Consider the following 25,327-nt stretch of genomic DNA (forward strand, 5'->3'; position numbering starts at 1 on the left):
AGCCACCCAGGTGCCCTCTAGTAACCTAATTCCTGTTCTCACTTATCTTTTACCATTTTCTTCTCATTTGAAGTTAAGAAAGATTTTCTATTAAGAAAAACTAAGAAGCATATCGTATTGTTGTTAACATTGTGATGTGAAACCACATTTAAATCAGCACCTTGTTTTTCTGAGACAGTGTATGAAATACAACTTTTGGTTTAGGAAAATAGCTCAAAATTATTACATATGTTATTTTTTTCTTTCTTTTTTTTTTTTTTTACATACGCTATTTCAAATTCTTCTTTAATAAGCAAGGTATATTTTTTAAAATTAAAAATCTCCAGGAGATGATAATAAGATGCCATAGAATAAAAATATTTGCATCATTGCATGTAATTTTAATGTAAGACCTCTAGTAGTTAATAAGCTTCCCTCCCCCTACACACACAACCAAAAAATAAACACAAGAACCTTGGTTCTTTCCCTAACATTTGAAAGGGAAGACAAATCTTTAAAAGCATATATAAAATAACTATGCCTTCATTCTTTTCTATTCACTTTTCAGCCTGAGTGAATACTAGATTAATTCCAACTTTTCTATTTTTAACATTCCTCTACAACTTTTTTAGGGGTGCCAGGGTGACTCAGTCGGTTAAACATCCGACTCTTGGTTTCAGCTCAGGTCATGATCTCAGGGTGGTGAGATCAAGTCCCGAGTGGGGCTCTGCACCCAATGAGGGGTCTGCTTGGGATTCTCCCTATGGCCCTCCCTGCACTACACTCTCTCTCTCAAATAATTTTTTTTTAAAGGGAGAGAACTTCCTTTTTATTTTACAAATCAAAGGAGAACTCCTTCCTTCTCTTTCTTTTCCTGCCTTAGATTTCCACCTTGTGGCAGCTGCTCAGTTGCAGGTATGCCCAAGTAGCTATTCTCTCTGTTTCTGGGGGATAATTCATTGGTGACAGAGAATATCTTTAAAACCTGGCCATCTTCTGTTTTCCTTTGGCTGCCTTGAATCTGCATTCTAGCTTTGCATTTGGAGTTACAGTAGAGCCCCAGTGAATCATGGACCAATTTGTCCTTTACCATTTGACTTCTATCAAAAGGAAAACAAGTCTTGGAATAATACTGGAATAAATATTCCTTGAGGGGGCAGGGAGAAGGAATGGGAGAATCTTGAGTAGCTAAAAAGTAGCTAAAAAGCTGTTTTCTTTGGATATAGATTTCTGCAGATTTGTTTATGATGAACCAGTTTCATTTTTACACCTTGTATTTTTTAGGGGGAAATACTTCCCAATTCATCAGATTATAAATCTTCACTCATAGCACTGACTGCTCATAATTGGCTATTTCGCATATCAGCAACTACTGGAAAAGTCCTTGAGAAAATATATCTTGCCTCATATTGCAAATTCAGGTATATACTGTGATTTTGATACTCAAATTTTATTAAAATATATAAATATATATACAAATTTGAGACTTGTGGCCCAGGAAATTTCAAGGTTTTTTTTGTTTGTTTGTCTTTAAGTTTGTATATCTGGATCTCAATTTATAAACCTTTCCTCTTTTTCTCTTCTTAGTATTACATTTGAAGATCTGAGGATATAGACCCTTTATCATTTATTTTTGTATCACTCATAAGTAACTAACCTTGGCAGATATCTCTCACCCCCCCCTTTTCAAATTTCCCTTCTACATATAGTATTTTATATGTTCTGCGAATAGTATTTTATATGTAGGTTACATTTCACAATAGGTTTTCCTGAAGCCTAGTCTGTTTCAGTTAAATCACCTGCCTAGTATAGTCTAAGAACAGTTGTTGTTTTTTTTAAGTGATCTCTACACCCGATGTGGGGTTCAAACTCATGACCCCAAGATCAAGAATTTGATTCTGACTGGGCCAGCTGGGTGTCCCTAAAAACTCTTATTTTAATTTAGTAGTTTAATATATTATTTATAGACATTTTGGGAGGGAATATATGTATGTAGACTATGAAAAATAACATTTTTAATGCTTTTTGTAATATTAATGTCCATTTTAAAGTAGGAATGATCTTTCGTTTTCTAAGTTTTGAATACTGTTTCATCAAACACAATTTTTATTTACTGACACTCTAGAAGGATTAAAATTAAATATATATATGTATTTTTAATAGGAATATATCCATATAAGCATGTAGAGGGAATTTTTAAGTTACTTGTTTTTTAAAATAAATGACTTTGCTTTTATAATTTAAATAAAGAACTGTTTATTTATGAAATATCTATTTTATCTTGGTTATAAGGAAACTTAACCAAATGAATAACCTTCTCTTCATTATTTTACAAGATACCTGAGCTGGGACACTCCTCAAGAAGTCATTGCAGTCAAGTCAGCTCAAAACAAGGGCTCAGTATTGGCCCGGCAGGTAAGACATATTTAAATATCAATAAATAAATATTTAAACATCAATAAGATGAGGAATTTGTTTCCAGAGGAAATTGGCTGCAAATTTATTAGGAAAGAACTAATCATCTTGGATTCTTGAAGAATGGTATAAAAGTTAAGAAATGGTATAAAATTAAGAAATACCCTTTAAGCCACTTTAGGGAAGTATAACAGATTATTTTACATTCCATAGTGGAAAGAAATTGACAGAACCTGTTCTTCAAAGTAAGGGCGCTTTTTCATGCAGAGAAATCACTCAAGCTTTTAACTATTGATAATTTTTTCTCATTTCATATAGACATGTCAGTGTAATTGTACTTTCAGATGATGTGACTATGATAACTGTGTCTTTTGATTAGGCTCTTTATTATTAGAATTCCAATTTATAATATAATTTATATTATGTTAATATAGCAATGTATAATAAAGCAATATATGATATTTATCAGAAGTGTATATTTATTTATAATATAGAAATGTTTTAGGGGCACCTGGGTGGCTCAGTGGGTTAAAGCCTCTGCCTTTGGCTCAGGTCATGATCCCAGGAGCCCTGCATCGAGCTCTCTGCTCAGCGGGGAGCCTGCTTCCCCCTCTCTCTCTGCCTGCCTCTGTGCCTACTTGTGATCTCTCTCTCTCTCTGTCAAATAAATAAATAAATAATCTTTTTAAAAAAAGAAAAGAAATGTTTTATTATGCATTTAAGTGTTTTTGTTGTATAGTATAGTATATATGTTTTGATGCTAAGAAATATTTACTGTTAATGTTTATTTATTTTTATTTTTTTAATTTTTTAAGTAGGCTCCACAGGATGTGGAGCCTAATGCGAGCCTTAAACTCATGACCCTGAATTCAAGACCTGAGCTGAAATCAGGAGTCAGACACTTAGAGCCACCCAGATGCCCCTATGTTTACTTTTATGGATTTTTATGTGTATGTGCATGTGCATCAAAGGGCTGAAGGTTTAATGGACATATTTTTAACATGTATGCTTTCCTGTTTAAGTAAATTTGCAATGTAGATAAATGTTTTCAATTCGTGCAAACATCCACATAACTGTATGCTAGGACAGATGGATGCTTTCAGCTCATGAAAAGAGTGTTTCTAAAATTCTTTTGAGAGCTGCCTGTAATTTAATCTTTCCTTTTAGGCAGGCATTCAACATCCTGTTTTGCTGTACCTTGCAGTGTTCCATGTTTTACCTTTTTCACTCATAGGGATTCTGGAGATCAACAAGAAGGTAAGAACTTACTTCTTATTTGACTGCAATATTAATTTCTTGATAAAAGATGGGATGTCAGTATATGTTTGTTTTTTAGGTGTTTTGATTGCAAATATTCCCCTGACTGTAAAAAGCTTTCTGAACTAGTTTGTTTCATAGCAAAATTCATGAGAATGTTTCATTTAGGAAGAAAGCCTAATCATCCTTTCATCTTTCTGCATGTTCTTATGCTTTTCAAATGGATAGTATTGAATACCTTTGGTGTCATTAACAAACCACTACTTTATAAAATTATGAAATGAGTAAGGTGTTTTTTTCAGAGGGATATTCCAAAGCTTGTTAAAATGACCATTAGGAAGATGAAAAGCTGGAATAAAATGAATCATTTTAATTGCAAAGTATAGATCTAAAATTTGTTTTATGTTACATAAACAAGACCTGTAATTAAATACGTGAGTTTTCCAACTTGTTCAGTTATAGGTTTTATTCTTGACATTTCTCTTGATTTATGGTATGTTATATGGGAAGAAAGAAAGGACGTAGTTCCTTTGAGTAAAAGAATCAATAGCCTCCTACTTTCCATTAAAAAATTGTTACTTAGTCTAGGCGGAGAGTTATTTATTGGTCTATTCTAGTAGTCTTTAATTAAGCACCTCAAGTATTACTGAGGTCAGATCTTCATGGTCCACTAAGAGTCACTAGCAAATAAGATGAACATATTAAAAAGAAATTTTTATATGCATAGTATACTAAGCTACATGAAGGTGAATGAGTAGTATCAGTTGCTTATTCTTTGTATTGTGCCAGGCTCTTAGAGTAGTTTATAACTTTGTAACATATAGTGGGTTCAACTAGGAAGGTAAGCAGCTTCCCAAATCCTAAGTAAATGGAGAAGCTGGAATTAGAACCTAGATTTGACTCCAAAGTATGAACCAAATTTTAAAATAGAGTGGCTACTTTATTAGAGCACTCATTATTTGAAAACATGTTTGAATTACACAAGTCCTCCTTTTCAAAGTGGGAAACAAAGATCAGCAAATAAAAAAATCATGAATTAGTCAAGATTGAAGCAAAGCATAATTATCTAAGAGATGACAAGAGACACAACTTATGAATTTAACTATTTTCTTTTTGCTTGTGGATTGAGTAGTTATGTGTCCTTATTATAGTCTATAACAGGAATGAACACTTAACTAAATCATAAATTGTTTTTATTTATTCCTAGATGCCTATGATAATCACTGGAGGGATTTGGTTTTGATTAGGGTTCGTTGGAATTGAAGCGTATCTTCCACTTCCCATGTATAGAAGACTACCCAGGGTCCAAGCCCAATATATACTTTAAGCTAGTTATTGGGGTAGTAAATCTTCACTAAATAATTTGTGTTGAGTAGAAACAGAAACAGATTTCCACTTAATTTCCACTTGTCCTTTCATTGCTGTGAATATTTGTCTATGTTGGGTTTTGTTAAATATTAAAATAGGCACAGAATCAAGTTATTTTATCAGAGCTCTGTGGAGGACTATGGCAGGATCCAGTGCATAGAACAAAAACAGAAAGGAAGCAAAGAGCCAAAGCCTTACTCAAGGTTAGCCAGGCTAAATGTCTCTATAGGTGCTTGCTTGGGCTTTAACACGTTTGGTTTTTATATGACCAAAAAATTAAGCGGTATTAGATATTTAAAGAACAAAGTAGTGATAAAAATATGGAGTTGGCTGTTTTTCACTGTAAGTACTTTCTTAGTACTTAGATCCAATCTTTTCACTTTTAGGTAAAAAATAAGTCTCTTTATGAATAACATTTTAGCATGAAGAATGGGTCCCTATATTTACTCTACCGCATATATCCTGCAGGGTAGAATTAGATGGTCTCAGTGTATGCCGATGTCCACGGGGAATAGACTATGTTATTAAAAGATATTGACAAAACTGTATAGCGAATGGATGAAGCAAGTGAATGCTGCTGAATCATTTTGAGGGTTAAGTGCTGCACCCCCATTAGTGCTGCACCCCCATTAGAGCTCCTGTTCAAGACTCTAGTGGCCTACTACCCTAATGACATCTTAACTTCAAGTCTCTAAATTATAATTAAGTTATAATGATAGGAGCAGTGTTGTGGTGGTGACCCGAATATTAAGCAACTGCCCAAACCACTGTGAACACTCAGAGGATTGGCCTTCTGGTCTTTTCTCAGGTGATATCTACCTTTCCCCTCAGATTTTCGGGAACGTTACAGATGCTACCTTGTCTCATGGAATACTGATTGTGATGTACAGCTCAGGACTGGTCAGACTCTATAGCTTCCAAGCCATCACTGAACAGGTAGAGAAGACTGAAATTTGCCATATTATAATATCTCGAGGTTTGGACTGAGGTATGATTTTTTTTTTAATGAAATGCTTTTAGAGTAAGACAGTTGTATAGATTTCAACACTACAAAACTGTACAAATGCAGAAAGAGTAACCTTTAAAAGAGGGGAGGGAAGGTAAACAGAGAGGCCCTCAAGTCAGTGAAGATATTTTCTCTGTCATATACATGTGAATTTGACTTTTTCTTTCTTCAGACAGCAAATAAATAGGTGCTAAAGACAACATTTTTGTTTTGTTTTGTTTTTAGTTCATGCAACAGAAACTTGACTTAGGGTGTGCATGCAGATGGGGTGGGACTGCTGGAACTGTAGGAGAGGCTCCTTTTGGCATTCCTTGTAATATTAAAATCACAGGTATGGCTACTATGTAGCATTTTTTTCACCTTAAAAAATAAGTGGTCATATAAGTATTTATTGTAATCATCCAGATATTTTCTCATAATTTAATTATAAACTCAATTCATTTTACTTCTCTACAGCATATTCCTTGCTATTGAATAGATATTATCAAAATCTATCAGTTATTCATTAAACTGAAGGCCTGGGGATACTGAATCTCATTTGGCTTTTAATTAGGGGAAGGTGAAACCCAACATCACTGATAAGATAAATGCGGATTAAAATTATCATAGGATAGATCTTTTCAGATTCTCAAATATCAAAAAGTTATATAACAGGGTTGTTAAAAGTATAGAAATATATAAGAATCTAACAGTATATTCATTTATTGTTGGGGTCCTTTGTGGAGAACAGTTTGTCATTGTGTACCGAAGCTTTAAATGTATATACTCCTTGAACAATTACATGCCTAGGAATTAATACCAGATATATTCACATGTGTACAAAATGACAGATGTACAAGTACAACATTCTTTCTAATAGCAAATGATTGGAAATAATGTGTACATTGATAGGTGACACTAATATTATCTCATTGTTTTGCTGTATCATAAATTTAATTGTTTTTTTATATTCATTTTTTTCATAAATCTCATTGTTAAAAAGAAATTTTTTTTTGCATTGGTATAGAGCAGTTCCTAATATATATTACTAAGTGAAAAAAGGAGTATAAAATTGTATGTAGAAAGCTTCATTTGTATAAAGAATTCATATTCACACGTTAAAAGTGTACATATAAGCATATGCATTTAGATTTGCTTGAAATATATGAAAGGGCACCCAAAAACCTGATAAACATCAGTTACCTCTGAGGGATACAAATGAAAGGAAGACTTAGTTTTCATTATATATCTTGCGATACTTTTTGAATGTGGTGCTTATGTTGTGATTCCTTGTGTATGCATGTACACACATAGCTTCTTGAAATTTTAAGAACTTGACATATACTATTTTATTGATGAACTCTAAACTTGTTGAGCCAATTCACTGCTTTGGACATGTAGGTTGTTTTTAATTTTCTGTGATTACAGATAATATGAGAATATTCCTGTAACTATTAGTGATTCTTGCCTGAACCAGTTACGTCATTTGGGGTGGCAGAATGATTCTGTCATTCCTTCTACCTTTAATAACTGACATTTTTCTATAAAGAAAAACTTTCATTTGTCACCTAGGGATGAACTATAATTCCTCCTAAAAAGTCAAAGTAAATACTTATTCCTTCTCTTTAATTATCAATTTTTGAGCAAGGAGTTGGTGTTATAGTTACTTCCAATGGTGGCAAAATTTTTTAGAGGTCAGCACACATTCATAATCAAAAAAGACTCAAGGATTTTTATTTATTCAAAATTACATAGTTACAGTCATTATTCTTTTTTTTTTAAGATTTTATTTATTTATTTGACAGAGATCACAAGCAGGCAGAGAGGCAGGCAGAGAGAGAAAGAGGAGGAAGCAGGCTCCCTGCTGAGCGGAGAGCCCTATGCGGGGCTTGATTCCAGGACCCTGGGATCATGACCTGAGCTGAAGGCAGAGGCTTTTTTTTTTTTTTTTTAAGATTTTATTTATTTATTTGACAGAGAGAGAGAGATCACAAGTAGGCAGAGAGGCAGGCAGAGAGAGAGAAGGAAGCAGGCTCCCTGCTGAGCAGAGAGCCTGATGTGGGGCTCTATCCCAGGACTCTGAGATCATGACCTAAGCCAAAGGCAGAGGCTTTAAGCCACTGAGCCACCCAGGTGCCCCTACAGTCAAATTCTTAATGATGTTCAAATTGCCCTAAATTTGGCCAATGAGAACTCCATGTTGACATACCTCAATAGTCTTTGAGAATTTCCCTGCTTTCTGGAACAATAATATATCCCAGGTTTATCTTTTACTTTCCTTGTCCTAGATCTGACAAGAAGCCATTTTAGTAGAGAACATTATCATTGACTGCATTAGTTTCCTAGGGCTGCTATTAACACCACAGACTGATAGCTTTAAAATTTAATCTCTTATGGTTTTGGAGGTTAGAAGTCTGAAAATAAGTTGTTGGCAGAGACAACCTCTCATACTCTAGGAAAGAATCCTTCTTTGCCTCTTTAGCTTCTAGTTTGTTGCCCACAATCCTTGGCATTTCTTGGTTTGTGGCAGTGTAACTCCCATTTCTGCCGGTTCTTATAAGGCCTTCTTTACTTTGGGGTTTAGGACCCACTCTTATCCAGTATTACCTGTGCAAAGACCCTGTTTCCAAATAAGGTCACCTTCACGGATTATTAGGGGTTAGGACTTTGACTTATCTTTTTGAGGGACACAGTTCAACCCACAACACAGACCAAGATCTAATTGTGCTCAATGCAATTGGTTGTCTTTATTTTTTGGTGAACAGTAAAACAAAAATTCATTAGTTCATTCTCATATTTCCAATTTAATTGTTCTTTGATTTTATATTTGTATTTCTTTTGGCTCCCACTGAACTTCTTGATTCCTAATAAAATTTTATTTTAGTATGTATGTGATAATCTTAAAATTGCCGTATCAGCGCTACTACTAAAAACTATAGTGTGAAGGTTAAGATTTCTATACCGTTGCTTTTGTCCTTCATGTACAGCCCAATAAGTGTACTATAGAGTAATGTGTTCAAAGATTATTTGAAATTATTTTTCTATATGATTAGATTACCAATTTTATGTAAATAGATTCAATTGTTTTAGTTTGTTTTTAATTTTAGGTTTTTCCCTTTCGATTTTATTCTTAAAGTTGAAAATGTGTATATTTCAAAGGTCAAAAAAAGATATTGTCTGAGAAATTTTGCTTCCATACATAGTCCTTTTATTCTCTTACTTCCCTCCCCCTACCCCACCCTGCCCTTATAATTAATCATTATTTTTGGTTTCAAGGTATCCTTCTATTGTTTGTTTTATAAAAATAAGCAAATGTGTGTATGTATTCTATAAATGTTACCTTCTTTCTTATACCAAATGTGGTTTATCATATACTCTGTTATATACCTTGTATTTTCACTTAACGTGTATCTAAGTTTTTTAAACTTTTTTTTTTTTTAAGATTTTTATTTATTTGACAGAGAGAGACAGAGAGAGAGGGAACATAAGTAGGGGGAATGGGAGAGGGAGAAGCAAGGGAGCAGGAAGCCCAATGCGGGGCTCAATTCCAGGACCCTGGGATCATGACCTGAGCTGGAGGCAGATCCTTAATGACTGAGCCACCCAGGTGCCCCTAAACATTTTTTTAGTAGAAGAAATACATAAGATTGTCTACCTGTTTTTCTTATTGAAATAAAATTGATACATATATATATCATTTGATTAGTTTCCAGTGTACAGCATAATAATTCAGTTTTTCCCAGGACAAGTCATCTCACACTTGCCAGTGAGTCTTCATAATTAGTATATTACTAAGGCTAGACATCAGGCAAAGAGGGATTCTTTTCTTTTTTTTTTTTAAAGAGGGATTCTTGATGGCTTTATCCCTTAGCCATATTTGTCCCAGAAACTTCCTCTATAGCTGTAAAATTACAAATAGAGACTTTAGCCAAGCACGCAACGGCCACCTTTAACCAAACCCAACATGTAGTCACCCACAAATTTGAAAGGTGGCCCTCCAAAACCAGATGGGCCTTGACATCCTGACTGTAACTCAAGAAAAAACTTATACTAATATTGAGACTAAATATTTTGTATATATCCCTGATGACTTTAACATATCCATAGTTTTAGCAGATACACACATTATATATATATAATAATACACAAATTAAAGCAGTGTCTGTCTCCTCTAATTCTCTCAGTGATTGGATTTCTTTCTGGTTTAGCAGAAATGGATAGTCTTGGTGGAAAACACTTCTTTTCCTAGCTATGATAATAATTATGCTAGGTTTCTTTCTTTCTTGAGGGAGCTATTGTTATTACATGCTCTGCATAAGTATGTCAGATAAATTATCTCAGTGGAAACTGTAGGAAGCATCTCATTCTTATGATGAGACCTCATGAGCGCCTCCAATGCAAACAATCTGCCACTAGGGGCCCTTCATTTAATGAGATAGCTCAGGATTTTTATGCCTATTAGTAGGTAGGATCTATAATCTTTTTCAGCCTGAAGAAGCTACAGAACATGAGACTTTCACTCTTCAAAACCCCTTAAGAATTAGGAGGATAAAAATCTTATAGTAGGGAATGAGAGAGAAACTGAAGGGGACCCAAAGAGAAAAGGCTGCTTTTTTCCTTTGCTTCTTTTCCAGTTTCTATTCATGCTAGGACCTGCACCCCTACCCCACTTTACACATGCCTTATAATGCAAATAGTACATGTCCTCCTTGTAAGGGACAAAGAGTTAATGATTCTCTAGAATAAGTAACATCTAAGGAAGGACCAGGTGAGAATGACTGGATGAAGCTATCATATGTGCATTCCAGGCCACTGGAGCTAGACAGCTCCATGCCAAGACCCCTTGACTCCAAGGAATAACACCTGAGCCCTCTTCTTTGTTCTAAATGGTTCCTGGATGCCGGAGAGGACACATACGCCAGACCACCATCATCAGTAAAAAACCCCAGACCCCAAAGATGAGACTCATGCTCCGCTCCTTTCCAAGTCCCATGGAGTGTCTGTCTGTATCTGCTCGTTCTATATCTTCAATAAACTCTGCTTTCACCACAAAAAAATTTATTTTTGTATACACTACTAAGTGATATGTAGTGTAAATCTGCATGAATCCACAGTAAATCTAATTACCATTTATCACCATACGGTTGACCCCCTTCATCCATTTCACACACCCTTCAGCCCCTTCCCCTCTGATAACCATCAGTCTGTTTTCTGACTCTATGAACACCTATAAATAATGCTGCAATGAACATAGGGGTGCATATTATCTTTCCAAATTAGTGTTTTCATTTTCTTTGGGTAAATACACAGTAGTGGAATTGCTAGACCATATGATAGTTCTATTTTTAATTTTTTGGGAAAGATTTCATTTATTTATTTGACAGAGCACAAGGTGAGGGGAGTGGCAGGCAGAGGGAGAAGCAGGTTCCATGCTGAGCAAGGAGCCCAGTGCATGGCTGGATCCCAGGACCCTGGGATCATGACCTGCGCCAAAGGCAGATGCTTAACCAACTGAGCCACCCAGGGGTCCTCTATTTTTAATTTTTTGAGAAACTTCCATCCTGTTTTCCATAGTGCCTGCACCAGTTTGCATTCCGAACTGCAGTGTCTGAGGGTTCCCTTTCCTCTACGTCCTGTTGTCATTCTTTTTCTTTTCGATGATAGACATTCTAACAGGTGTGAAGCAATATCTCACTGTGGTTTAAATTTGCATTTGTCTATTATAATCCTATATTTTAAAATTGTAGAAAAATCATATCCTATTATAGCCATTCTTTTATAAACCATACAACATTTTGCACAATTTATATTAGAACTCTGAAGTATCATTGCTTGACCTTTCACAGACTCAGAGCATTATAATAATTATTATTTTCTTTTTAGTGCCTCTCTTTCCACAATCTAGCTAGTAGGAGCCCCTTTTGTTGGTTCTCTTATTCTTTTAACACTACACTGACATCCTTGTAAATATCCTTTATAGCAATACTGGATGGTTCAGACCTATCCTAAAATTTCCTCACTACAAAACATGGAATCAGCTATTCTCAGAATTTCTAGGACCCTCTCATCACTCCTTGGCCTTTTGGCTAAGATCAAATGTAGAATTTCTAGGACTCTTTAATTGAAAATAGTATTAGAGATCAAAATTCAGGCTCTTGAGGTTAGTGGAGACCCATTAGAATTGTGATGAACAGAGTCCTGCTGTTACTTTGGGGCCATTTTTAGCAACTGCTGAGAAAAGCCTTTCTTTATAAATACATCTTTTTGGATTGACTTATTTTTCCTATTGTTCATACCTATTTTATATTCTCTACGACATACCTACTTGAAACTTTAACTGCAAATTCAAACTCTAATTGTATTTTTTTATTTTTATATTTTTTTTCCTCATTCACCATCATTTGATAGCTACCATATTATCACATATGATGTTTGTACTTCTTTCATAATTTACTTACTGATTTTTTTTTGCCCAGTTTTCTGTTGGGTTCATATTTTTCTTATTAAAAAGACTCCTTTATATATTAAGAATATTACTCTTCTCCTAAAAAGGTTTTTAAGAAAAAAGCACTTTAAGTATGCTTAATATGCTTATACTTATCTCTTTCTCAGGATTGTCCATTTGTAAATTCACTTTTCATTATTTTTCTATGTATAGCACCAAGTAGTAAATTGTCCTTATGAAGAAGCCTAATAGAGTCAATGCTTCTGTAGTAACATGTGACTCTTGAGTGAATGGTCTTCCTATGGCAAGCCTCTTTACTGACAGTGATGGCCTCATAACCAAAGAGTATACTCTTAAGGTAGAGGGTTAAAAAAAAGAGTCCTAGATTAACCACATATTGAAAGACTGTGTGCTTTGTGGTGTTTCCCAAGGACTGCCCAAATGGTATTCTGGTCTTCTAAAGCCATAGTACCTTCAACTTCTGCATTTCTCTAAGAGTACATCTGTTTCACTCCACTTAAACTTAGTTGTCATCAAGAAGACTAAGAAGCACCAACAGATACCTCTTTTATGGTGTCAGTCTTTAAATGACAGTAACTGACTAAATGTATCTAAACTAGTTAACTTGTCTAAAGATGATACTACTAATGGTGGCTACCTTTTAATAAAGCTTTTGCTATGACAGGACCTGTCCTAAGTGGTTACATTCATTATGACTAATATCACTTCTACACTGGAAATCTTAAGACTTCTCTGATAAAGTTTGCTAAGTGTAACCTGCTAGTCTGGAAGATCTCTTCCTCACATCTAAGGGAATTATTAGACTTAATTACCTATTAGGATTATAATGAGTGTTGCAAATAGTATCTAACCCAGAGTCTGAGACATACATGCCTAGTAAATAGCAACTCCTTTTATAAGGTGTACTTTGCCATTTTTTTCCCATCATGGGCACCTTAAGCTCACTTTTTATCTCCACTTAGTTGCAGGTCACACATACTCTGAAAACAGATGTCTAGATTTTGACCTCATAGCAACATTTGTTTCCTACCAGCTTTCTCTTTTCTTAGCAATCAGCCTCTTTCCTGGTTATATTTTATTTCCTGAACATAGTAATTTTTCATTAATGGAAATTCACTGATGGTGCATGCAAAGAAGGGTTGAATTGAGTTTATGAATGTTCCAAGGCTACCACAATGGAGAAAATTAATAAATTCCTTTTGCCCATCTCTGCAGACACACCACCACTGCTCTTTGAGGTGTCCTCCCTGGAGAATGCTTTTCAAATTGGAGGCCATCCTTGGCACTACATCATCACACCTAATAAGAAGAAACAGAAAGGGGTTTTCCATATTTGTGCCCTGAAAGATAACTCCTTGGTAAATCATAAGTAGTCAAACTTTTTAGTAGTAAATTTGTATCAGAAATTCTTTATTTTCTACTTCTGTAATAAGAATTCCTAAGAATTAGTTTTTGTTTGTATTATTTATTGGTAAACAGTGTTAGATACAGAAGGATACAAAGAATATAACAAACACTTGTGTGTACTACCAAGAACTTAAAAGCATTGAGATTCGAAAATTTTTAGAAACCAAAGATTTCTTATGGGATCTCTGCAAAACATTTCTGAAGCTCCATAGTGGAAATTATTGATAGAATATGTTCAGGCTGCTTCTGAAATTGCTGATGCAATGTGTGGTTGGTTCTGTTTTGTCATCATTTGGTACTGCTAGCTTCCCAGAGCAGATCCAGGTAGAACCCTGTTGGTCACAATGTAAGCATTGAAACATTGAATTTTCAAGAAGATTATTAAGTTACTTATGGCAGAATAGGAAGAAATGATACGTGGTAAGACCATAGAAATTTCTACCCCTTGAATTAATTTTCTTTTTGAAAGTGATTTACACATGATTTATAATTTAATTTAATTTAATTTAGTTCAATTTTTTGAGGGCCTAATGTGTGCCAGGCATGGCTGCATACATATTCTCTTCCCTCAAGTTGCTTATGCTCTTGAAAACACACATGTAGTTAAATAAGATTAAGAGCAAAAGAACAAGTGCACTGGGAGTGGTGGAGGGGTTCCCCTTTGCTTTGTATTGCTGAGTTAGTGTAATTTATTTCTGGAATATCAAACATATAGGTTCAGCTAATTCCACACCCATCTCTTCCAGGATCACGCTCAGTCACTGTTGGACTCAGTGGCTTTTAGTCACAGGCCACCTTTCACCACACCAAAGATCAACACAATCTTGGGTCCAGTTACCTATTTCCTTTGATGTCACTACCAGGGAACACTGTGTATAGTGTCTTATAGTTTTCTTTTTTGGGGACATTGTCCCCTTTCATTTTTTCATTTACCCATCACATGTAGCAGCTCCTGTTTGCCCCAGCCCAGTGACATCTTCTTTTAGAGTGGCCTCTCTAGGGACCGTTTCCCGGCATGACAAGTCTGTGATTTGATTGTTCACCTCTCAGCCAGTGAACATTTTTCAGCCACCAGTATCTGTCACATCTCTCTTTCACTTAACTTTTCTATCCAGTCAAACCCTGTACGATTCACATTCTGGATATTTAGTGCATATTCTTTTTATAATAGAACTGATGATACATATTTGTGTGTGTGTGTGTGTGTGTAAAATGGCCTCCAAGATTTATATCAAGCATGCCTGTCAAGTACTCACCTTCTGTAATAACTGATAACATCTAGTCATATCTATATTTCAACATATTCATGAGTAATTGCCGAATCCAGAGGAAGTTTTCAATCCTTTTGCCAGACAGCTTAGATGTAGTCACATTAACTTAAGGATGCGTATGCCCATTACTTCCCCACCTGTCAGTCAGAAGAGTAGGTAACCCACAAACACATGCAGCCAAACTGAAGAATTTAGAAAATATTTCATAGCTTTCTATTAAACTGAGGTTTAAAATCTAGCATTCCAGCACATAACAAAAACTACAGAGGCTGGTAATAATGCTGCCTTATATTCAACACAAAAAGAGACAGTATTTCTTTTGCATGTTATAATAATTACAATAAAGGGAATTGTCTAAGGAAAGATGTGTATAGTATGTACATGTTTTATTTTAAACAAAGGGGCATCCAGAGCTAATATCATCTTGGACACATTAATTTCAGTGGTTTCAACCATGGTGTTTAAATTGATTTCCTTATATGTATAATGTAATAATTACCACCATTCCTATTAGAAATTATTAGAATACTTATAAAAATTCCTGAAAAATTAAAACTCACTAATATAGAAAATGTGTTAAAATCCATTTTTTTAGAAAGCGTGGCATACAAGCACTTAGTGACATAGCCCTCACCTACTTCTCTAATCATATTTTCTTTTGTAGGAGCCAAATTAAAATTTTCATTCATCTGTACACATGCACATGTTACATGGATTAACATTTCTGTGTTTTGTGTTTTGGCATCTCTTCTTTTTAGCCATTTTCTGCTCATCCTTTAAGGCTTAGTTTAAGTTCTGTTTTTTCTTCTGATATTCTGCTCACCTGAGCTGGATGCTTGAAAATATCCTGTGCATGGCTTGATTACTTTGTTTTCTACGCTATCTTTTTGTTTGTTCATTTTTGTTTTTGTTTTTTACATTGTCTTATTTCTGTTATGTTTCTGCCTCCCTTCTTGATTATGAGCTTTTTGAAGGCAAGAGGTACCCCATGTGAGGTACAAACACCTACTGCGATACTTAAAACATGTCCTGTCAGTATGTGCTAATGAAATTAATAAGTTAATATTTGAAAAATTTGTATCTAATAGGAAAGGTGGTGTCACTTCATTTTACATTGGAGAAATTAAAGAAATTAAATGAAATCAATGTATCCATGCTGGTGTTAGTTCCCAGTGCTCCTGTCTATAAGGTAAAACATTTATGTACATATGTGATCATATAGCCTGGAGGTATCTTTTTCTTTATCTTAATGTCTAAATATCTTACCATGAAATAAATCTCTACTTGCCTAAAAGGCTGAGCAGTATTAGACCATTTCTCCATTATTAGAGGTTTATATCTGACTTATCCAAAGAGATTATATGACCTGTTTCTGAGATTTGGGGTTGGGGTGCCTGTTTATCTTTGTGTTAACCACTCCTTTTGACAGTTTATTGGGGATAGGCAAGGGAGGAAGTTAAAGGGAACTGTGTGTGCAATATTTGTACAGAGCTATATCATGGAACAAGTCCTTGGACCTCAGAATCAGAGCAGCTGTTTAGCACATGTAAAACATCGAGCAAATGATTCATCCTTTTTGTATATCAGTTTCCTCTTCAAAGTGGGGATAATAATATATGCTTTGAATGTTATTAAATGAGGTGACTAAAACATTTACTGCAGTGCCTGACGCAAATTAAATGCTTGAGATATGATTACTGTTAAGTTATTATTTGTGAGGCAGATTGTATGGTACAGGGTAAATATTCTGGATTTCTCAAGTAAGAATGGCTTTATTCAATTCTCATACATATCCCAGTCCAACTGTTGATATTTCCTCTTCCTTGTACCTTTGATTTACTGATCTGTAAATGAAGTTAGATTTGAAAACTTATTTTCCCCTAATCTCTATTTTCAATATTTTTACCCAACTTCAGGCAAAAAATGGGATCCAAGAAATGGAATGTTGTTCTCTAGAATCTGACTGGATCTATTTTCATCCTGATGCTTCTGGTAGAATAATACATGTCGGCCCAAATCAGGTCAAGTGAGTATTTTTATTCATTACTTTAAAGTGAAGGGTAGCTTTTAGAAGCATTTATTGGCATGTTTATTTTTGCCAGCCAACTGTTGACTCAATTATAGAAATCATTAGCTTGTTATACGTTGTTTCCTCAGGGACTGGCATCTAGAAAACTATTCTTTCAGCCTCATCATTACTCTTTGTAGACATTAAATTTAAATAAATTCTTTGATGGATGATATATGGGTAAAAGGAGATTCAGATTGGCTTGTCCTCATCATGTTTTGATTCTCCAGGATTAAGGAGAGAAGTGATTTGTCTTTGTTCTAAAAGACGGCTTTAGAACAGGAGTTGTTTGAAGTAAACCTTGTTTTGCTTTGTTGACCCACATCTTGCATACAGTTGACCTTCCCTTCCTTGAAACATTCTTCATTTGGCTTCCCTGACACCACAGTTCTGAATATTTTCCTCCTTAATACCCTTTTATGTTCTTTCTCTTCTACCCAGACTTTAATTATTGGATGTCCTTAGGATTTAGACCCTATTTTCTTCTCACTCTTCATTCCCTTTCTGCATAATTCTGTTTATCGATTCTTCTTATTCTCTTGGCTTCATAAATACACCAAAACTCCAAAGTTTATCCTAGCTGAAACCTCCCATCTAAGCTCATGCCAGAAATCTGGAATTATTCTGAGCACTTTGTTATACTTTTTGTCTTTCATCCATACATATACATATATACTTGTGTGCATTTTCTTTCCCTCTCTCACACACACACCCATATATCCTTTGAGTCCTTTTTTTTTCCTTCTTCTTCTTCTTCTTCTTTTTTTTTTTTTTTTTTTGTTGTTGTTGTTGTTGTTGTTGTTGTTGTTCTTACTAAATATTTCTTAAATCAGCCTCTTTCTTCCCTTGGCCTGTTACCATGTTGGTCAGACCATTGCCATCACTAGCCTGGACAATAGTAATAGCCTACTTACAGGACTCCCAAGAATCCATTTTTGTACTCTTTAAGTCTGTTTTCTTCTCAGCAATGAGAGTGATTTTTAGAACTATTAACAAACACAAAAACCTAAACAAGTAGATTCTGCTTTAACCTTTTTATGGCTTCGTGTTCCTGAGATAAAGATCATTATACACTTAGCATGGTCTGAAAGACCCTCCTCCCACTCAGTTTATTTCAGTCATGCTATCTTTTCAGACAGTCAGGGATCTCTTTCCTCCATTTGGAGTCTGTTTCCCCTTCCTGTTCTCTTAATCTTAATCAATCCCTGTTAATCGCTATTCTCTTAATCCCTGTTCTCCTGATTTCTATTCATATTTTGTCCCCAGCTTAAATATCTCCTTTTCACAGAGTCCTTCCCTGATACCCCTCATTAGATTAGCTCCCCCATCTTATTTTCATACCAGCCACTGTGTTACCTTCCTCTAACACAGCAATTTTAATTAATTATTTGTTTGATTATCTGTTTAAATATCTAGCTTTGGAGTTATCAGCTCCATAATGAAAGGAAAAGAGTCTGTTTTGTGGACTATAACCCCAGCACTGAGCATAGCACTTAGTAGCACAGAGTAGGTACTAGTAAGTTGGTTGAATAAGAAAGACATTATCCGCTTTCTCTATTCCTTACGGTTTCATTTTAATTAGTTTACTTCTCTAGAAAGAAGATAAAGAAGATAAAGGAACTTAATTAAATAAGATTATGAACTTTTCTAAAAAGTCTTAAAAACTGTAGTTCAGCTTTAGTAAAGCTTGGTTTTAATGCTTATTGCCTACTCACGTTTTCTTTTTTCTTTCTTTTTTTTTTTTTTTAGAGAGAATAAGGGATGGGCAAAGGGAGGGTGAGATCTTAAGCAGGGTCCTCTCCCAATGTGGAGCCTGATGCAGGGCTTGATCTCACAACTATGAGATCATAGCTTGAGCTGAAATCAAGCGTTGGATGTTTAACTGACTGACCCACCCAGGTGCCCCATAACCCATTTTTAAAATTTTATTTATTTATTTATTTATTTGTTTGACAGAGAGAGAGAGAGATCATAAGGAAGCAGAGAGCCAGGCAGGGCGGGGGGGGGGGGAGGGAGCAGGCCCCCTGCTGAGCAAAGAGCCCGATGTGGGGCTTGATCCCAGGACCCTAAGATCCCAGGACCCTTCTACCTGAGTTGAAGGCAGAGGCTTAACCCACTGAGCCACCCAGGCACCCCACATAACCCACCTTTTTTAATAGTAGTTTGAGCTTAAGAAAATAAGGTCCAAATATACTGTACCCTTTTGCCAGGTTCTAGAGGATAGGCACTTTTAAACATTGGCATGAATTAAGATAACAAATTGAGTAATTTAAAATCTAATCTGATTTCTTTGCCTTTGGCAAACTCTAAGACTTCTGGCTTTTCTAGCCACGGTATCTACTCCTCCCTGCTATTCTCTTTACCTGTGTCTGAGACTTTAAGCTTTGGGAACATTGTGCTTTTGAAGCTTGTTAATGCTGTGAACAGATTTGTGTGGACAAATTATTTTCTTTTCTCTTCCTTAGTTGATCCATTAAGCCATTTGTACTCAGCTTGATCCATTAAGCCATTTGTAGTCAGAAAACCCAAATCTTTAAATATAATCCTACAATAAAAGTATTAAGTAAATTGGAGTTTTTAAATATTACTCTTTTATGAAAACTCTTAGTTTAGCTTCAGTTGCTTCCAGTCTGCCTTATAGTTAACTCTGAGTCATTGATATCTCATTCTATCTTCAGAAGTAGAAAATGCCAACATCTATTTTAATGCCACCGTTAAAACTGAAACCTTAAAGACCTATTGCAGGATGACAAAGATGAGGTCCTTTAGGGGAGCTTTCATTAAGCCAGCTTGGAAGATGGCTTAAGCTTGAGGAAGTGGCTTCATTATCTACATCAGGAATACCTATTGTCACAGGTTTTTCTGTTTAACAAAATCTGAATTTGACGTTTATAGACACTAAAGTGATCAGACATTGTTATTTCAGATTCCACAGGAGGAGACAAGAACTAACAGTTTTTCCTGTAATTTACATTTGTTGAGTTTCATTTCAGTAGTTCAACTTTGGTATTTTGATGATCTGTTGAGGTCTTAGGTTCTTTTTTCCCTTTTCAGAGTTCTAAAGCTAAATGAAGTAGAAAATAATAGTGCCCAGCATCAGATCTCTGAAGATTTTGTCATTTTGGCCAACAGGGAGAAGAACAAAGTAAGCCAGGAGTACTTTAAAATTCTTTGTGTATCACTTTCTATTTGAGAATATAGTATATAAATGTGTTTGTCTTTTAGTGTGCTGAAAAGAACAGCACAATAAAAATCTGGGTCTTTTGTCTGTGCGGGTAGCTGGTCTTAGCCCTGTGCACAACCGAGAATTAAAAAGAGCTGATTATATTGAGCTTAACTTTTGCTAATTTATCTGTTCCCTTTCTGAGTTTCTCTTTAGGTTTTTATTGATGAATTTTCAACCTTTGGGTTTAATTAATTGTGCAAACATACAGTAGGTTGGGGTAGATATGAATCTTTAAAAATCACATGCCATGCTTTAACTCCAAATAGTTCTTTCCCTTTAGTGTGCAAATTAAGAACATGAAGAGAATTATGCAGAGAGAAATTTCCAAAAGCAGATCCACTGTAGCATTGCTGTACTTATACTAAAGCAAAAATCAGAAGGGAGAGTGTATTTATTGTTTGTCTATTTTGGTATTTTATCCATTAATTTATTACGGTCAAGTATTTTTGCTAATTGGAGGATCAGAAATTTGATTTAGAATTTTCTCAGTAGAGGAAAGAATTGTGGATGTTGGATAAGAATTTGGTACAGTTTTGCTATTTATTGTACATAAAAGGACTCATCATATCTTTTTATTTCTCTCCATATGATAGAATGAAAACTTACCCACTGTTACAGCCTCTGGACGGGTGGTGAAAAAAAATTTTAACCTTTTGGATGATGACCCAGAACAAGAGGTATTACTTTAGCCAGAGATAACAAACCAAACTAGTGTGTACTAGCCCTGTGATTTTTAAATTATGCTTCCCAGACTCTGGGATAGGTGTTGGGGTGAGTAGTTCCATGCAGACTTCATTGGTAGGATTGTGCATGGTATTTCAACCAGTGCATCCCCATCATCCTATCTTCTCATACTGGAATTATTCATAAGATTATGTTTGCAAAAAGGTTCTTAGGACTGAAATAATTTGAAAAAAACTACTAGCTTATTGTTTTGTTAATGTGCACATTTATTAAATTTCTTAATAGAAAATACTTGAATTACATCCTGATGACTTTATGGCTTTTGCTTTATTTTTTACTTACAAGACATGGATATGTTTGTTAATGATTGTGGGCCAGGGGAGAAGGGTGTGAGGGTGTGATAAATCCAATCAGCCTCAAGCCTGAACTTGACATTGCCAATCACTGAGCTATTACATTTTTATCCTTTTCTTTTAAAGAGGAATTGCAAGTTCTTACAAAATCAACTGACAGTGATTATGCTTCAAATGTATAACCATTGCATGAATTCTGATCTGTTTGGAGCAGAAAACTGTTTGCTTGTGTGACCATTTCTTGGTGGAAACATTAGAGTAGGCTTCTAAGGATAGTTTCTGAAACTTTTTTAAAAAGGTTGGAGGTGGCGCACCTGGGTGGCTCAGTGGGTTAAAGCCTCTGCCTTCGGCTCAGGTCATGATCCCAGAGTCCTAGGATCAAGCCCCGCATCGGGCTCTCTGCTCAGCAGAGAGCCTTCTTCCCCGTCTCTCTCTCTCTCTCTGCCTGCCTCTTGCCTACTTGTGATCTCTGTCTGTCAGATAAATAAATAAAATCTTTAAATAAATAAATAAAAAAAAAAGGTTGGAGGTGACTCAGTATGTTGCTACTCTCAAAAAGAAATATATATATACGTACATTTGTGAATTATATAATGTATTATATATGTACATATTTTATAAAATATGTCATGTAAAATATATAATATAAAAAAATATAAAATAAATACATGTATATTTTTTGAACCATAGAAATCTATTAAGAACAAAGCAGAAAGCTCCCTGTAGATAAGCCATATTTAAGAAAGACATACTAAAATTTCTAAAAGATAGCAAAAAATAATTAACAAGGAGAAGGTGGTAGCGAAGAGAGAGATACTCTACATCGAGAGATTAGAAAACAAAAACGTTTAGCCTGTAAAAGAGAAGCTGAAAGGAGTTGGGACTAAAGACTATTAAAATCACTAGACCCAGGCAAGAAGTCTACTCTTTGAAGTTTGACCAAAGTAATATTAAGGCAAAAAATTAAATAGGAATCGTGTATAATAAAGCTCTGTAAATTTTTATATCATGGGTAGTAAAGGCAGAAAATATAAATAGATGAAAAAGAAGTTTGACCAAATATGAGTGAAGGTTTAGTATGTGGTGGTTCAAAGAAACTTGTTGTGCCTGCCAAAATGTCCCTTCCTGTGGTCCATCCCTGGATGGCTGCCATGGATCTGCTTCCCCTGTAAGGCTGCTGGAGTCCCAGGTTTACTTCCTTAAACAGAGTTTGAGGTTAGATTTTTTTCTTCCTTAAGACTTTACCATCATGAATCATTTCCAGCTAACATCTCTCATCCCAGTTCTATTCTGTGGGTTGGATTTCAGTTCCCAAATAATATTCTCCCTCAAATACAAGTGGCCATTTTTGCTTTCTTTTCTTTCTTTTTTTTTTTTAAGATTTTATTTATTTATTTGACAGACAAAGTGAGAGAGGGAACACAAGCAGGGGGAGGGTCAGAAAGAGAGAAAGAAGCAGGCTCCCTGTGGAGCAAGGAGCCTTATGCGGGGCCCAATGCGGGACTCAGTGCAGGGCTCCATCCCAGGACCCTGGGATCATGCCCTGAGCCAAAGGCAGACACTTAACGACTGAGCCTCACAGGTGCCCCATCATTTTTGGTTTCTTTAGGAAACCAAAAAACGTTGAAAGGGAAAAAAAAAAAGATGGCAAGTAGAGTCATAAATAGTATGTGATAGGCTATCAGTTCTTCTTAAAATGACTTGTGTTTTTCTGAGGAAAGATCCTTCTGACAAAGTGGGTCATTTTTAGGTTTCAGAACTGAACTTCATATTTTTTTTTTCTGAGCTTCGTAGATTTAGTCCTCTCTGGAAGCCAGTGAACACACACGTCAAAGGCAGTAGTTAAATACCTCTTTGAATTTGGAGAAGTTCTAGTTTGCTGTCATAATAGAGGAGTTCCATAACCCTTTGGCTGAGAGCTACATAGTCTTGGTTCTGTTAAAATCTGTAGGATACTGCTGCAGTCCTCAGAATCTTGGGACTTTACTAGGCATAAAAGTAGAGACCTGTTTCTCCTTATGCTCTGACCCATTCATTCCTCTTTCTGCATTTTAAAAATAAATAATAGAATAGTTAAACTACAAATAGAAATGATCCTAACTGGATAACTAGATTTTGCCCCTCTTTTCCTCTGTCTTATCCATCTATTCACTGAGACTTTTAAAATCGTGGACTATGAAGATGAGCTGGATTTGCTTTCTGTGGTAGCTGTTACCCAAATAGATGCTGAAGGAAAAGCTCACCTGGATTTCCACTGTAATGAATATGGGACTTTACTTAAAAGCATTCCACTAGTGGAGTCATGGGATGTGGTGAGTAGAGTCCATGGAATGCAAAATTGTAAGGATTTTCTTTGTAGGTGACATTTATTGGAATAGATGTTACTGTGTTCTTGTCAGTCCATGGTCACCTGTACCAGTGAACACATCAAAGAAGTTATCATCCTGCAGGACAAAATGAGTACTTCTTAAGCCTTCCTTTCCTAGGAATTAGAGGATGCCTCCTTTCTAGAGGGCTTAAAGATAAAATTTTATGTTTTATTCTGAGACATGCTTTCTACTTCCTTACCATAGTCTTTGGTTTTCTCACATTTTATAAATTTGGTAGCATTTTTAAAAATAGAAGTATACTGTATTGAATGCCCCCAGTTACTTAATAGAGATGATATCTAAACATGTAGGGTTTGCAGGCACTCTTGGACATATTTGTCTACTTTTTTGATTATTACAGAACATAAAAACTGTGAGGAAGAGCCACTATTATTTTAATCTAGTCCTTTGTTTTATCGGTGGAGTACCTAGGAGGTTTAGCAACTTGACCACTGTCACACAGTGAAATAGTACTATAGGCAATAGAATCTGGGTGTTCAGATTCCTATGACCCAGCGCTCTTTCCATTTTCAACGTTTTATGTGATGCTTTTCTTATAAATAATCTGCATATTCATAAATAATGAAAATAAACTATTTCTAGCAATTGTTTTGTTACCAAGTATATTTTTGAAGAGCCCGAGCATAGGTGCCATGACATAGTGATATAATTGCAAACTTGGTTGTTTGAAGAGGAGATTTCATTTCACTGTGTTTTCATTACAGACATACAGCCATGAAGTCTACTTTGACAGAGACTTGGTACTACACATAGAACAGAAACCAAGCAGGGTCTTCAGCTGCTATGTTTACCAGATGGTATGTGACCCTGGTGAAGAAGAAACAACAAACAGAAGTTGTGAAAAAGAGTGAGATAATTTTAAATTTTGAGATGTAACTTATGAGAACTTTAGCCACATAACCCCAGCAGCTATGTTCAGTCCTCCTTTTTGTTATCTGTGTAGCAAGTTCTCTAGTATTTTCTAGAAAAGGTCTTGTGTTGTCTTCAGATGACTGTGACTTCTTTTTTAAATTCTTGCCATACAAGGGGGTGGTAAGGAGCATTTTAGAGCTTTTCACTGGTGGTGGTGCAAATATTAAGAGTTGGGGAGCACAAAATACAAGTTAATTTCAGTTGTTGGGAGAGGGTTATTGATGGAGAAGTATTTAACATGGTTCTTAAAGGATGGTATGGAATTTTGGTAGGTAAGACTAGACAGGAGAGACAGACAGACGTAGAAGATACAGAAAGAAATCCTCTATCCTCTACGCCAAACTTTGCCTAAGGGTGAGAAAGGAGATCTGTAATGTGAAAGAATACTTTTGAGCCATAAATACGTCATCACATTTTAAAAATAATATATATGTATATGTATGTTTTATATTTATATATAGCATTAGGAATTGACTCTCGTTCCCAGATTATTATCTTTTATTCCATGGTTTTATCTTCTTGGCTTGGTGTTCCCATTGATTATTT

At 35.3% G+C, this 25,327-nt stretch overlaps 1 protein-coding gene across 3 annotated transcripts in view; it reads left to right on the forward strand.

Annotated features, from left to right (window-relative positions):
• The window catches only part of DCAF17 (DDB1 and CUL4 associated factor 17), a 33,410-nt gene extending 8,552 nt beyond the window's left edge, over positions 1 to 24,858 (forward strand). For all 3 annotated transcript variants that reach the window (XM_032880439.1, XM_032880437.1, XM_032880438.1), the window contains 11 exons: positions 1,264 to 1,400; positions 2,316 to 2,394; positions 3,562 to 3,651; positions 5,851 to 5,955; positions 6,251 to 6,356; positions 13,686 to 13,828; positions 17,065 to 17,174; positions 20,271 to 20,361; positions 21,036 to 21,119; positions 23,636 to 23,791; positions 24,574 to 24,858. In XM_032880439.1, coding sequence (XP_032736330.1) covers positions 1,264 to 1,400; positions 2,316 to 2,394; positions 3,562 to 3,651; positions 5,851 to 5,955; positions 6,251 to 6,356; positions 13,686 to 13,828; positions 17,065 to 17,174; positions 20,271 to 20,361; positions 21,036 to 21,119; positions 23,636 to 23,791; positions 24,574 to 24,720 — 1,248 coding nt within the window. In that variant the 3' untranslated portion in view covers positions 24,721 to 24,858. The remainder of the gene's footprint in view (positions 1 to 1,263; positions 1,401 to 2,315; positions 2,395 to 3,561; positions 3,652 to 5,850; positions 5,956 to 6,250; positions 6,357 to 13,685; positions 13,829 to 17,064; positions 17,175 to 20,270; positions 20,362 to 21,035; positions 21,120 to 23,635; positions 23,792 to 24,573) is intronic.
• Positions 24,859 to 25,327: the final 469 nt, after the last annotated feature.

This window comes from Lontra canadensis, unplaced genomic scaffold (genome assembly GCF_010015895.1).
Source record: "Lontra canadensis isolate GAN:19392208 unplaced genomic scaffold, GSC_riverotter_1.0 scaffold69, whole genome shotgun sequence".
NCBI classification, from domain to species: domain Eukaryota; kingdom Metazoa; phylum Chordata; class Mammalia; order Carnivora; family Mustelidae; genus Lontra; species Lontra canadensis.